We start from the raw sequence: 14,215 nt of genomic DNA, 5'->3' as shown, positions 1-14,215 counted from the left end.
ACAAATAAATCTTTTTTAAAAAAACAAGAGTTAAGTTCACTTTTAGCAAAGAGGCCAAGACCAACCATTGGCCAACATTGTCTCACTCAGATAGACCTCTTCCACCCTCAAGCCTCTGAATAAACTGGCTTGTCCCCACCCCAAATCAAATAAATGAGGAAGAAAATAAACAGAAATCAATAAGAAAACAAGTATCAAAATAACTGCATTTGTCTCATTAGACCTTTCAACATAATAAATAACATCACCATTAACCAAAAACATCTTTATTTTAAGCCTTTAAAAAAAACAAAACGAAACTCTTCCTTTCCCAAAATAACCATGATTAGCTTAGAAAAATGGGTATATATTTCCAAAGTATTTCCTTTTAACGGAAACTTCATTTTATAGAATCTAAACATCAAAGTTTTTTTTAAAAGCCAGAATCTAGCATAAGTCAGGGCAATCCATTCATACTTCAGGCCCTTCTCCTCCAGGAACCAGCTGTATTAGAGAAAAAGAGTTTATTAATAACACTATCATACCACCTAAAACTCCCCATGTGCTCCTCATGGACCAAAGCCACCACTGTCTCTCCCCTATCCTTCAATTCCCATTTCCCAGATCATCAACATCTGCTAGTAATCCCAACATTAATTGATGCTTAAGAGTTTCAACAATGGTTCCTGATGAACTAAAGGTAATAAAGATTAATAAGCAAATGAATCTTAAGGCCCAATGCTCTTTCAATAGCTGCGTTGGGGCACTGATCACTGAAGGCTCCCTTCCCATCCTCAGCATGTCTAGACCGTGAACACTGAGCTAAGCAGCAGTGTTCTGTAATCCCTGCCCTATAAAAGTAATTAAATTCAAAATAAAACAGCTTTAATGTCTTACCATCGTTATATTATTTCCATTTAGTAAAATCTGATCTAATTTTGTAATCCTTCTTCCTTCTGGTGTAATTTCACTAAATAGATAAAAAATGGAGTCAGGATAAACAAGTATTCAAAGGCAATTATTTTGGAAACGCTTTTCCTCTCTAAAAATTATTCCTGGGGTAAAGAGGTTAGCTCGGTGGCAGAGCACCACCTGGGTGGCAGAGCACAAGGCCCTAGGTTCAATCCCTAGCATCAAAACTGTTATTCTTACATATGAATGAATGTGAACTCATACAATTACAATAATTTTCAGCAATACAGTCTGCCCACCAGATAATAGTTATGTAAATATAAAACTTCATAAATACAGAAGTAAATATAAAGATATATTACAAAGATATAATATAGAAGTAAATGTAAAGTCACTATAAAGCGTGTTTACACTAATTTCTTAGAAATTCAGGAATAATGACATTAAGATAATAATCTTCTGGCCCAACCTCACAAATACCGGTAAATAAGTCAGCATTAAAAGAATTCCAACAGGTAATACTTTATCCATCATACTAATCCTGCTATTGTAGTTTAAATGAAAATGGCCTCCACGGGCTCACGTTGACAGAACTGTTTGGGAATGGCTAGGAGGAGTGGCCTTGTCTGAGGTGTGTCACTGTGGCGGTGGGCTTTGAGGTTTCAAAAGAATAAATTATAACCAGTTGGCTCTCTGTTTGTCTCATGGTTATCTCAACATAGAATCACTTAGCTATTGCTCCAGCCCCACACCTGCCTGCCTGCCTGCCTGCCTCCACACACCTCACCATGAAAAAACGTGGACTCTAACCCTCTGAAACTGTAAGCAAGCCCACGCAGTAAACGCTCTCTTTTATAAACTGCCTTGGCCATGCTGTCTCTTCACAGTAACAGAAAAGGAACTAGGGTACCTGCCTTTAATTCAAAAAGATATTTCCTCCTCTCCTCCCCCATTTATTTGTCATTTTTAATACTACTCACAACTCTGTGACATCTTCCAACACCATATCTGAAATTTGTTGTTAAGAAAATAAACAAGGTTGAATTTATTCTGGTTTATGTTTTTGTTTGGTTGCAAAAATGTTCAACACAATGGTGCAAATTCAAAAGGTTTGTTGTTGGAGAGAACCCTATCTGCTTTCTGCAAGCACACCTCTTAAAATGTTACCAAGTTCCTGGAAAATAAATAATTTTTAATGTAATAAACAGAAATATGTCATCTGTCTACAGCTCTTATATTAATACATCTTTAAAAACCTGTTCCATGAACACTTTTTAAAAGGATACTGACAAAGTCATCAAATCCTAGAAGTGTACCAACAATTTCTTTATCACTCTTCATCACAATGTGAATTCTTGATCCTATACACTTGTCCACGAGCTCTGTGGAAAGAAAAAGATTGTTTTACCCACTTATTAGTTCAACAAGCATTCGAGTGCTCACTTTACTATTTCCGTATCATTAAAGAGAAACAAAAAGCAGTCACTAAATAACTACATCTTACACAAATCTCCGCTCAGCCATTAGCACAAATGTTTGTCTTGGCCTTCGCTTACCTCCTTTTTTGCTGCAACTAACGGGACTGTGATTTTGACTATTTGGTTAATGTATGAAAAACAATTACACCACAAGGTGGAAACCATGTTAGTTTTTCCTCATCAGTGTTTCTGCCGATGAACATACCCTGGAGTGGACCCTGCAAGAACTTTCCATCATTGCCACATTGACTAACTTCACCGGCGCCAAAACATGACAGAGGAGAGGCCTCACGACCGACACCAGCTTCCTGTCACTTCTCTCATCTTGCCTTTAGCTCTGTGCTTGGAGACCAACCTGAGCATCTCCGTGGCCAACCGAGAACTGCTCGGCACGAAGTCTTTCAGTGTGCTATCTGAAAGCAATGGCCGTAGTTTAAATTCGTTATTCAACAGTACCCTGGCACGGGGAGGGAACTGCTTGATGGATGGATGAATGAATGAATGAACGAACGAATGACGGAGCTAGTCTCCAGATTTCTTTCTAGGAGTCACTGTAGACCGTGGCGCCCTCCTCACACCGCCAAATGCAATACAGGGGCTCCCTAAGGTGTAGACCGGAAAGGCCACACTGCGAGCTGGGCCGGCACCGGGACATCTTAACCGGCGAGCTCACAAGCAAGGCCGAGGGCGTCCTTCACCAAGTGGGGCCCCCGCCGGCCGCCGACAGACAACGGGCTCGGTCTCCGCAGCGGCCCCAGGGGCAAGCCTCCGGCGCGGGCGTGGGGCCGCAGCAACCCGCCCGCGCCCCGGGCGAGACTTTTACCTAGCGGCAGGAGCTGAGACGGGTTGGTGGTCGCGTTAGCCGCCATGGCCACGCCGGAAGTGGCATAGGGCTACGGGCGCAGACTTTAAAAGAGCGCGCTTCCGCCCTTTCCCACAACTGGCTCAGACGGAACTAATCGGAGGCAGATCTGGCGATCGCGGGGTATCCAAATGGATCACCGACAGACTCGATAGAATAGTTCCGCACTATATCGGTGCCACCATCCCGTGCCCCCGAAGTTTTGCTAACTTGACAGTTTGTCTCCTCTATATCTGCCTGAAGACTACAACATACGAGATCTCTGAGTCGGCTAGTTTTCCTCTAAAAGGTTGGATCTTTCTTCAGAGCCATAAAATCAATGAGGATTTGCTATCACCAACTCGTTCTGCGTTTGTCTCAACTACTACTCATTTTCTTAAGGAATCCTGTACTTTTAAGCCTAGAGTACTGAAAACCCTTACGAAGCATCTTTTAAAAATATTCTATACCGAGTATTCAAAGGTTTTTTTTAATTTTTGCTACTTTATTTTATTCTGGTTTTTCGAGGCAGGGTTTCTCTGTATTGTTTTGGGGACTGTCCTGGAACTCGCTCTGGAGACCAGACTGGCTTCGAACTCACAGAGATCCGCCTGCCTCTGCCTCCCCAATGTTGGGATTAAAGGCGTGCACCACCAATGCCCGGCTTCTTCTTGTCCTTTTAGAAGTCTAGTTTATTGCAGGCTTTTGCAGTTACTAACACTTATTGATTTACAGGTAACTGCTAGATGTCACTCCGTATGTTGGTGTCATCACATTTGGAAAACATGCTATCACACTTGTGTTTTGGAAAAAGATAAAAAGCTGCTGTGAGGAGTGGCCAGCAATCCCAGCGCTTAAGAAACAGAAGGAGGCCACAGTTGCCAAGCATGGACAACTTAGTAAGACCCTGACACGAAATAGGAAATAAAAACTAATGAGAGCTTAACCACCTTGCTTAGCACTAGAGTGCTTTCCTAGCATTCATGACTTCATGAGACCTGGGTTGTCCCTACTTAAAAAGAAAAAAAAGCAGCAGGCAAATTCTTTAGCTTCGGTTGTCTCATTTGTGTCTGAGGGACTTAAACAATCTGAATAGGAGAGATCATAATCAACACCATTCATTTTTACAGTGTTTGGTAAGCACCCCTCATACACCGTTTAATTAGCAGCTCGCTGGGTATATAAAGCAATGTACAGAAAAGTCTTCTACAAGAGTGAGTGAGAAGAAGGACAAATAAATTGTATGTATATAGCACTATGAAGTTTAATAGATAAAGCAATGCCTCTAGGGATCCTTGGAAACTCCACTCCATTCTCAATTTCAAGCCAGTGGTGGCTTTTCCCCACAAACCCCATTCCATAAATCTCGTGTACCTACTAGGTGTCGGGGCAATTACAAATACATTCTTTTATTTTGGTTTTTCAAGACAGGGTTTCTCTATGTAACAGCCCTGGCTGTCCTGGAACTCACTTTGTAGACCAGACTGGCCTTGAACTCACGAAGATCCACCAACCTCTGCCTCCCAACTGCACAAATACACTCTTTACTGCCATCCTTTGAAACAAGAATCCTGATTAAGTTCCTTGTGCTTAAAGAAGTTAAATAACTGTCCCGTGACCACACATATCAGCTTGTAAAGCTTCACAGAGGAATTGACAAGAGTCTAGTCTTGCATGGTGATTAAAATGCGGATAAACAGACAAAGGTAGCATTCCAAGTGAAGGAGACATTGTGTGCAGTTGGTATGTGTCACTTCCAAGCTCCTCTTACAGATCTTGTCTTTAAACCACATTTCTCTCCCATTTAGCATACAACACTTGCCTTCTCAAATGTATTTCCTTAACAAACCTAGTCTTCAGCAATTTTTCTTATTTAACATTATGATATTCCTCCAAGTCCTAATAAAGATATTGCTCGTGTTTCAAGGACTTTCTCAGAAATGATCTCCTATTCTGAGTCTCGTGAGTCTATTGGAATCTATCACTGGCTGGCAGCAGTGTTAATAGTTGTCAGAGTTATTTGGGTGTATTTTTTATGTAATTATTCAACAAAGCTACCTCCCCTTAAAAGACTGAGTTCAAGACTATGCTGGGACATAGTATTGTCATTAAATACATCGGTTCTGAATTTAGTGACTTTTATTCAAATTCAACCTTTAAAAAATGCTTTAAAGCTGGGCGTTGGTGATACACGCCTTTAATCCCAGCACTCCAGAGGCAGAGGCAGGAGGATCTCTGTGAGTTCCAGGACAGCCTGGTCTACAGAGCAACTTCCAGGACAGGCTCCAAAGCAATACAGAGAAACCCTATATCAAAAATTTTTTTAAAATGCTTTAAAACAAGGGGGAGCATATGGACCCCAGATTGCTGTCTGGGAGGCCAGCACAGGACTCATCCAGACCCCTGAACATGGATGTCAATGAGGAGGCCTCCACACTAGGGGAGCCCTGGTAGTGGATTAGTATATTTCCCTGGTGTAAGAATGGACTTTAACAGCCCATCCCACGTGAAGGGATGCACTCTTGGCCTAAACACATGGGGGAAGGTCCAGGATCATGTGGTGGACTTTGGGGGGCAACCGTCAAGGGCCCTACCCTGCCTGGGGAGTGGAGGGTGGATGGTATGGGGGCAGGTGGGGAGTTGGAGGAGGGTTGGGGGAAGGGGAGAGGGAGGGAGAAGGGATTGACATGTGAAACAAGCTTGTTCCTAATTTGGACTAATAAAAAAATTTTTTAATTAAATAAAAAAATTAAAAATGCTTTAAAATGCTTTTGAAATTATATGTGTGCACCATGTGAATGAACGTGTGTGTGTGTGTGTGTGTGTGTGTGTGTGTGTGTGTGTGTGTGTGTGTAACAATAAAATTTGAGCGAATATGTTCTTTCCTTTTGCATGTGGGTTCTGGGGCTCAAACTCAGTCAACCTTTACCTACTGATCTATCTCATTAGGCCACCACAATTTTTAATTATTTGACTTATGTGTGCATTATTTAAAATCTCAATTTATTAGGAACAATGGTGTTAATGGCAAATACAATATTTTTCATTATTTATTTACTTATTTATATATATGGGTGTTTTGTTTGCATGTATGTCTCTCTTAGTCATTGTTCTGCTGCTATGAAGAGACACCATTACCAACACTTATAAAAGAAAGCATTTAATTGGGAACTTACCATTTCAGAGGTTTACTTCATTATTACCCTGGTGGGGGAACATGGCAGCATGAATGACACTGGACCAGTAGCTGAGAGCTACATCCTGATCTACAGGCCAAGAAAAAGAGACTGGGCCTGGCATGGCTTTTGAAAACCTCAAAGCCCATCCCCAGTGACATACTTCCTCCAAGGCCACACCTCCTAATACTTGTAATCCTTTCAAACAGTTCCACTCCCTGGTAACTAAACATTCAAATATATGAGCCTGTGCGATCCATTCTTATTTAAACCATTTCAATGTCTGTGTATTACACGTGTGTCTGGTGTCCATGGAGGCCAGAGATGACATCAGATCCCCCAGGACTCAAGTTACAGTCAGTTGTGAATCGACATATGGATGCTGGGAATGAAACCCAGGCCTTTTGGTAGAGGTGTCAATGCTCTTAACCATGGAACTATTTCCCTCACCCACTGAAATGATTATTTTAATGATTAAGTTAAATAACCTATGAAAATTGGGTAGGACAAGATCTAGTGCACAGCAAACTGCATTGTATTTGATGCATTGTTACTCACTGATCTTTGTTTCCTAATACTAGCTTGATTATTTGGCATAGGGTAGGGACTATATACAGAGAGCATTATTGCTTGCAACTTTGTTATTTTCGGGGCTGGTGAGACAGCTCAATGGATAAAGGTGCATTTTGCTAAGCTAGATAACCTAAGTTCAACCCCTGGAGCTCACTAGGTAGAAGTGAACCAGCTCCCCAAAGCTGTCCTCTCAAGTCAACCTATGAATTCCCCCACACAAAAGAAATGAAAGATTGTTTTATAGCCATAAACCACATGAAGGCAACAATTTACCTTGCTTGGTGCACTAAAGCCACCATATTCTTAGATTTGTTCTAATCAATGTTCTTTGAATTTATTCTATCTCATTTATGCCCCTTGGCACACTCCTTAATCTCTGTGAGGTTCTAAATACAGAGTAAGGCCCAAATCACTTATGAAGTCTCTTCCTTTTCTGGATTTTCTTTTCTATCTTTATTCCTGTTTTATTTTGATCAGAAAGAATAACACAGTCAATCCTTAAAGTCTCTCATGATATGAATAAAATGAACACCAGCAATTTTCTTTTTGCAATGCGGGGGATGAACCAGGGACTCATGCACACTGGGAAAGTCCTCTACCCGTGAGCCCCCTGAGCTATATGCTCCTAACCTGTGTGTGTGTGTGTGTGTGTGTGTGTGTGTGTGTGTGTGTGTGTGTGTGTGTGTATTCTGTTTTGTTTTCTTTTGAGACTGCCTGAGGTACAAAGTGAGTTCAAGGCCAGCCTGAATAGCTTAGTTGCAGGAAACAAGTAAATACATACATATAAAAATCAGTGTAAGGGAAGTGCCATTCTAAACTGTTTTTACATGAACCAGTTTGAAGTCTCCTGTCTCTTGTTTCTTTGGTGTACTGTATCTTCTCAAACCCTGAGCTGAAACAAATCCTTTCCCCTTTAGTCACTTCCTGTCAAGCATTTGGTTAGATAGTAACTACAGCACGCCTTTAAATGGTATATTCTTAAAACATTTAAACATAATAGTTATAAATAGATGACTTAATCTCACATGGCTGCTCTAGGATACGAAGTGCCACATATTTCTGAAGGCATAATTATGTCTCCTGAACAGTGAGTTAAATATTGATGTTTACTGGAGACAGCAATCTATCCACACATTTCAAACAAAAGTGTGAAATTAGACTTAATTTTAGCTATGCCAACTGTGGAAAATATTAACACAGTTTACATCAAGAGAATAGTAAAAGTTAGGGGCTGGAGAGATGGTTGACAACTCTTCCAGAGGACCAGGGTTCAATTCCCAGAATCTACATGCCAGTTCACAACTGTCTGTAACTCAAACCTACACCCTCACATAGACATACATGTAGACAAAACACCAATACATATAAAATGAAAATAAATTGCTTTTTAAAAAGAAAGAAAATAGCAAAAATCAACTAGTTAACATAAAAGAGTAACATTTAAGAAATGTTAATGTATTCTGTATATTGGATATAGTATAGTTTTCATGAAGCCATGAGTACTGTCAAGAATTTTGTAATTTAAAAAGAATATGGATAGTAATATATTGAAAACTGTGGGGTTTTCTTTTAGTAGAATCTAAACAATTTACTTTTTTGAAATTGGTAGTTCAGTCAGCAAAGGATTTGAAAACCCTTGAAACAATAGTCCTATTTTGTGCTAGTTATTGTAAACCCCAGAAAATGCAATGAAAATTGTACATTGACATATATATAGATATAGATAGATAGATTCCAGTACTGTGATACATATAGATACTGAAATAATCATTTCACAGGTAAAATGTAAATATCATCAAAGATATTATGATTCAAGGTTTAAATTGCTTCCAAACTCTTTCATATATTTTATGTATTTATTTTTGCAGGTCCGAGAAGGATTCCCGTTTGCCTAGACTGAACTTAAACTCTCCATTGGGAAAAATGTGTCTTTTCTTCCAAACAGGCGTAATAACCACGTGTCTTCTTTGTCTCCTCTCCAGATCCTTTAGCCAGGTGTACTCGGTTTAAACACTGCTTACTCTGCACTCTGCCTTTGTTCTTTTTCTGGCCACTTTCTAGTTGGTCAGGAGTAGATGTGAGAGCAAACCTCAGCTAAGGAGGAAAAGCCAAGCCCCCACCCCGCCACCCCCCATCCCCACACTCCCCGCCACTCACACCACTACAACGTAGCCTTAGGGATGGAAGACTGAGGCCATCCTGACCAGGAGGGCTTGTTCCTATGATTTTTCAAATTATGACTCTCCTAGTCTGAAATTATTGTTATTAATTATTGATGTTGTTTTACAACACAGGGTTTCTCTGTGTAACTCTGGCTGTCCTAGACTCACTCTGTGCTCTATAGACACCACTGGCCTCAAACTCAGAAATCTGCCCCTGCCCCTGCCCCTGCCCCTGCCCCTGCCCCTGCCTCTGCTTCTGCCTCTGGAGTGCTGGGATTAAAGGCGTGTGCCACCAAGCCCAGCCTGATCTGAAGTTATAAACTTTTGCAGGGTCACTATAATTGGAATGGTGAACTTTTACCTTGTGTGCACATTTCAAACACTACGTAGCCCAAGTTGGCTTGAAACTTGCATCCCTACCTCAGGCCCTCATGTTCTGGCATTACACGCATGCAGCCACTACATAGGACTGCACATAAAAATTAAATGAGAAAACAAAAAAACAAAACTCTAGAACAAAACCAAAGAAAATTCTGAGTAAGCAAGCAACATAATTTAGACGTTGAATGCACGAGATACCGAACCTCATAAATATGCTCCTTGCTAAACATTTAAAACTCAAGGTTGAGAGATTACATAAAAGATTTAAAGAGTGAAAAGAAAACACGTTTATGAAGAAGTAAAGCTGAGGGCTTAGGAAGATTTCAAGAAGGAAAAATAGATTTTAGAAGGAAGTGATTTGATAAAGAACCTAGGAAGAAAGGAGCAGGTGTAAGCCGCAACCACACTAACCCCCTACTGTAAAGAGTCCCTGAGGGTCAGCATCAGCATCCATCCGGCCCCGCCCCGCCCCGCCGGTTCTGTAGGACGCGCCTTCGCCCGGGAGGCCCCGCCCCTTCTGCCATAAAGCCACGCCCCTCCCCAGCTCCTTTCCCTCTAGTCCCGCCCCGTATCCGGGCTCCGCCCATGCCACTCAGACCCCGCCCAGACAGAGGCGTCCGGGTCCCCGCCCCGCGCCGCCGGAGGCGGCTGTAGCGTCAGGTGACAGCCCGGAAGCTGCGGAAGCGGATGAAGCAGAGCCGTGCAGGCCCGGAGGGGCTTCGCGGAGGTGAGGGAGCTGTTTGGCGGCCCTCGAGCCCGTGGCGCAGCGCCCATGTGGCGCTCGGGCTGATATCTGAAGGCCGCCGCTCTAGGGCGTGTGGGCCGACCTCGGCGGTTGGAGTCGCGGTGCGGGCCTGCGGCGGACGCCCATGGAGAAGGCTGGGCGTGAGGGTGACGGCGCCCCCTGCGGGCCTGTCCTGCACATCGTGGTGGTCGGCTTTCACCACAAGAAGGGCTGCCAGGTGAGGACCGGCCCGCGCCCGCTCGGCGCCCGCGGCCTTGCGCGCCCTGTCCCTCCGCGAAGTGCATGACGAGCAGCGGGGGGTTCGGGCTCCCGGAAGAAAGACGGCCGCGCCTTCGGTTATCTGCGGGTCTTCACTGACCCGCCGGGCGTCTGTCTACCCATAGAGTCTTGACGACAGACTTGGGCGTTTGGACGCCCCGGAGGCGGGGAGCTGTGGCTTTCCACGCGAATGCTCGAGGGCTGACGCGCGAGGCGCCGCCGCGCAGGGGAACCAGCTTCCTTTGTTTATCTCCTGCGAGCCTCAGGAGCGGGTAGCGTAGGGTTGGCGCTCGGCCCCGCCCCCTTCTCTTGTGCCATTTAGGGTTTGCTCCCGTCCAGAGCTTTTCTTTTGCTTCGGGTGACACTCCAAGTCAGTTACAGTAAATACAAGTGCAATGTAGCAAGCAGTTAGTGCAAATGGACATGTATTAACTTCTGAGCTGGCTCTTCAACCCGCCGCGTGAAAGGAGCGTTTGCTCTTGTGTTCAAGGCAGAGGAGCAAAATAGAACAGGGTTCTTGAGTCCGAAGAAACACTGGAAGGCAGTGATGTCATAATGTGCTAGTGGTTGTAGATTGAATACTTAAGATACTGAAGAAAAAAAAAAAACACGACTACTACTAATAGATAACGAAGCATTTGGTTTCTTTCCTTTCACAGAGAATGAAACATTAACATACTGACAAAAGTTCAATTCGTTAGAACATAACAATAGTGAAGGGCGTGAAGAGGTGATAGGGGTGGTGGTGGTGGTGGTGGTGGTGGTGGTGGTGGTGGTGGTGGTGGTGGTGTGTGTGTGTGTGTGTGTACTGCTAACTTCAAGCCACGTGTGGTGCTGGCACATGGCTTGAATGTGAGCAAATGGGAGGCTGAGATAGGAGGATTATCTTAAGTTGGACAGAGTACTTAGACCCTGAATCAAAAAAGAGACCATTAACTTTAAGGTATTATATTTCTTTATCCTCAGGTTAAAAAGATAGAATAACACCAAAGAGAAAGTAGTAGTGTGTGATACTAAGATTATTTAGTACTTCAGGCCTACAGCTGTCGAACTAACTAGTTGCTTCATAAGATGTGAGTAAAGAGACAAAACTTGACAAAGATCTTACTGAAAAAAAAATGCTGAGATCATACTGAAAAACAGCCCTGGACAGTCAGATCTCCATGAGTTTGAGGCCAGCCTGGTCTACAAATTGAGTTCCAGGACAGACAGGAGTGTTACACAGAGAAACCATGTCTTACAAAACAAACAAACAAAAAAACCAGAAAACAAAACAAAACAAAACAAAAAAAGAGCCCTGGAATCAGAAATGGAAACTTTGCTTCCTGTGCCATGTGTGTGTCAGTGTGGACTTTCTGGGTAAAAACCATGTGGAAGCTCACTTCAGAACTACACTGAATGGAGCTCTGAAAAGAAAGAAGAAAACATCAGTATTGATAGGAGATAGGATGGAGTCTCCTAATTCTTGCTGCCATTTGAAAGTCTAGATTTTATGTTTTTTGCCTGTCTTACTGGCTTTATTTGTAATATATATTTCTGTAAAGGAAAATGAAAGTAGTACTGCATAAAGATTAAAGTACAGAAAAGGAAAGATAAATAGCCCCCTGCATGCTGTGTCATTTCCTTGTCTTTGGGTCTTGGTTTCAGCACACAGATAAAAGTGACTGCTTTTGTAAAGTAAGTTCTGTGCAGAAGTCAGGCGGGCTATTGTATCTTTCCTAATTTGCCCTTCTCCATTTCCTAATTTGCCAGATAGTTTATAATAATTGCAATGAAACAGAAAAATCCTAGTTGAGTTTTTCCCCAATTGATGCTCAAAGTAGCTTTATTTATTATTCACCTCTGTAAAATTACACCTACCCTAGGGTATTGTAGAAACAAAGCACTAAGAACCTAATCCTGGGCTGGGAGAATGTAACTCAGTGGTAAAGTGCTTGCCTAGTGAACACAAGGTTTTGGGTTGATGGTGGATCTCCGTGAGTTCAAGGCTAGCCTGGTCTACAGAGTGAGTTCCAAGACAACTGGAGCTACATTATACAGAGATCCTATCTTAAAACAAAAACAAACAAAAATGTTTATTATTTTTCTCAGCATACCCTGCTCTTTGTTTAATGTCATACGTGAATAATTATTTATATAATTCTTCATCTCCTGTTCCTCTTCCAATTCCTCTTGTGTCCCTCCTCAAATTCATGTTTCATCTTTGTTACTGTTACTCATGCGCAAGCCTGTGTCCATGAGGGCTTGCTCTCTCTCTCTCTCTCTCTCTCTCTCTCTCTCTCTCTCTCTCTCTTTTAACCTCCTGAGTTCATTTGATGTTGCTTTTATGTATATATGTTTAGGGTTGACCACTTCCAATAGATAATTAGGGACTTGTCCCTGGAGAAGCCTGAGTCTCCATCTCTCAGCTCCATTAATTGCCCATAGCTCTTTATCTAGGGGTGGGCCTTGTGAGATATCTCCCGTTTACTTTGGCGTATCTACTGTTGTCATTTTGCAAGTATTGTTTAGGCAACCATATTACTGATATCATGTGTGTGGCTTCCCTGATACATGTAAAAGATAGTGCCTCACAGCACATGCCCTTTTTTTGCTTTGTTTTTGGAGACCGGGTTTCTCTGTGTAACAGCCCTAGCTGTCCTAGAACTCACTTTGTAGACCAGGCTGGCCTAGAACTCACAGAGATCTGCCTGTCTCTGCCTCTCTGCCCCTGCCTCTCTGCCTCTGCCTCGAGTGATGGGATTGAAGGTATGCACCACCACTGCCCAGCCTCCTCTGGCTCTTGAATGTTTCCATCTCTCTTCCACCATGTTCTCTGAGCATTAGGTGTAGGGATTGTGTGGTAGATACTGTCCACTGGGGTGGGCACCTCATGGTCAGTTCTCTGCATTCTGACCAGTTGTGGATTTCTGTAAAGAATCAAAAGGAAAAAAAAAAAAAAAAAGGCTTCTCTGAGGAGTAAGAGCTATACATACCAGCCTGGGCCAGCCTGCAAATCACATTGCCGTAATCTTTTGTTAAATAATCAAGTATGTATCAAGCAAGCTCTGATTTTGTTCATAGTTTTACATTTTTAAACATTCAGTAGAGAGCAGTTATTTTCCAAACCTTAAAATTACTTTATTGTAGTTGGATTTTTCTTCGGGCTGCCAGATCACAAATAACAATACAGAGATTTATTATTAATTATGAAAGCTTGGCCTTAGCTTGGGCTTGTCCTACCTCTTATAACTTAAATTAGCCCATTTATATTAATCCACATTCTGCCACATGGTGTAACTTCATCTCCATACTGCCCATCCTGCTTCCTCCGATTGTGGCTGGTGACTTCACCTTCTTTTCCAGAGTTCTTTCTCTGCCCAGAAGTCCCTCCTATACCTCCTGGCTAGCTATTGGCATTCAGCTCTTTATTATACCAGTCAGGAGGCATCTTAGGCAGAGACACATCTTTACAGTATACACAAATATTCTGCAACACTTTATTTGTTGTGTGTACAACATTCATGGAATGGGGACATGACCCATTTGTGGAAATCAGAGGATAATCAGTTCTCTCCATCAGCATTTTACACAGGTTCCATAGATTGAATCCCAACATTTACACAGGTTCCAGAGAATGAACCAGTGTCTTCGTGCTGGCATTGTCCGGCTACAGGCACCTTTACCCACTAGGCCATCTGACCACCCTAAATTTTTGCTTTTAACCTCTT

General features: G+C 42.6%; 2 protein-coding genes across 3 annotated transcripts in view; one reads left to right on the top strand and one right to left on the bottom strand.

Moving 5' to 3' along the window:
- Window positions 1-250: 250 nt before the first annotated feature.
- Lsm5 (LSM5 homolog, U6 small nuclear RNA and mRNA degradation associated) lies at window positions 251-3,314 on the bottom strand. Its single transcript, XM_027429708.1, has 5 exons — window positions 3,193-3,314; window positions 2,178-2,273; window positions 1,872-1,899; window positions 877-949; window positions 251-483 (listed from the first exon to the last, which is right to left on the bottom strand). The coding sequence occupies exons 1-5, from the start codon at window positions 3,236-3,238 to the stop codon at window positions 451-453; spliced, it is 276 nt and encodes a 91-aa protein (XP_027285509.1). The 5' UTR covers window positions 3,239-3,314; the 3' UTR covers window positions 251-450.
- Window positions 3,315-10,148: 6,834 nt separating this feature from the next.
- Avl9 (AVL9 cell migration associated) overlaps window positions 10,149-14,215 on the top strand; it is a 46,000-nt gene continuing 41,933 nt past the window's right edge. Inside the window, exon 1 of one of the 2 annotated variants that reach the window (XM_027429710.2) lies at window positions 10,149-10,464. In XM_027429710.2, the coding sequence (XP_027285511.1) occupies window positions 10,372-10,464 (93 nt within the window). In that variant the 5' untranslated portion in view covers window positions 10,149-10,371. The remainder of the gene's footprint in view (window positions 10,465-14,215) is intronic. The other variant, XM_027429709.2, reaches the window with a different exon arrangement.

The sequence above is a fragment of the Cricetulus griseus genome, chromosome 8 (assembly GCF_003668045.3).
Source record: "Cricetulus griseus strain 17A/GY chromosome 8, alternate assembly CriGri-PICRH-1.0, whole genome shotgun sequence".
NCBI classification, from domain to species: Eukaryota; Metazoa; Chordata; class Mammalia; order Rodentia; family Cricetidae; genus Cricetulus; species Cricetulus griseus.
This window is presented reverse-complemented; position numbering and strand designations above follow the sequence as displayed.

Excerpts from the sequence above, each read along its gene's own strand:
- Lsm5 (XM_027429708.1), bottom strand. The coding sequence starts at position 3,238 with ATGGCGGCTAACGCGACCACCAACCCGTCTCAGCTCCTGCCGCTAG. Across the intron at positions 1,900-2,177 it reads AGGATTTGATGACTTTGTCA|ATATGGTGTTGGAAGATGTC; the intron begins GTATCCTTTTAA and ends AACAAATTTCAG. Across the intron at positions 484-876 it reads ATGGAAATAATATAACGATG|CTGGTTCCTGGAGGAGAAGG; the intron begins GTAAGACATTAA and ends TCTCTAATACAG.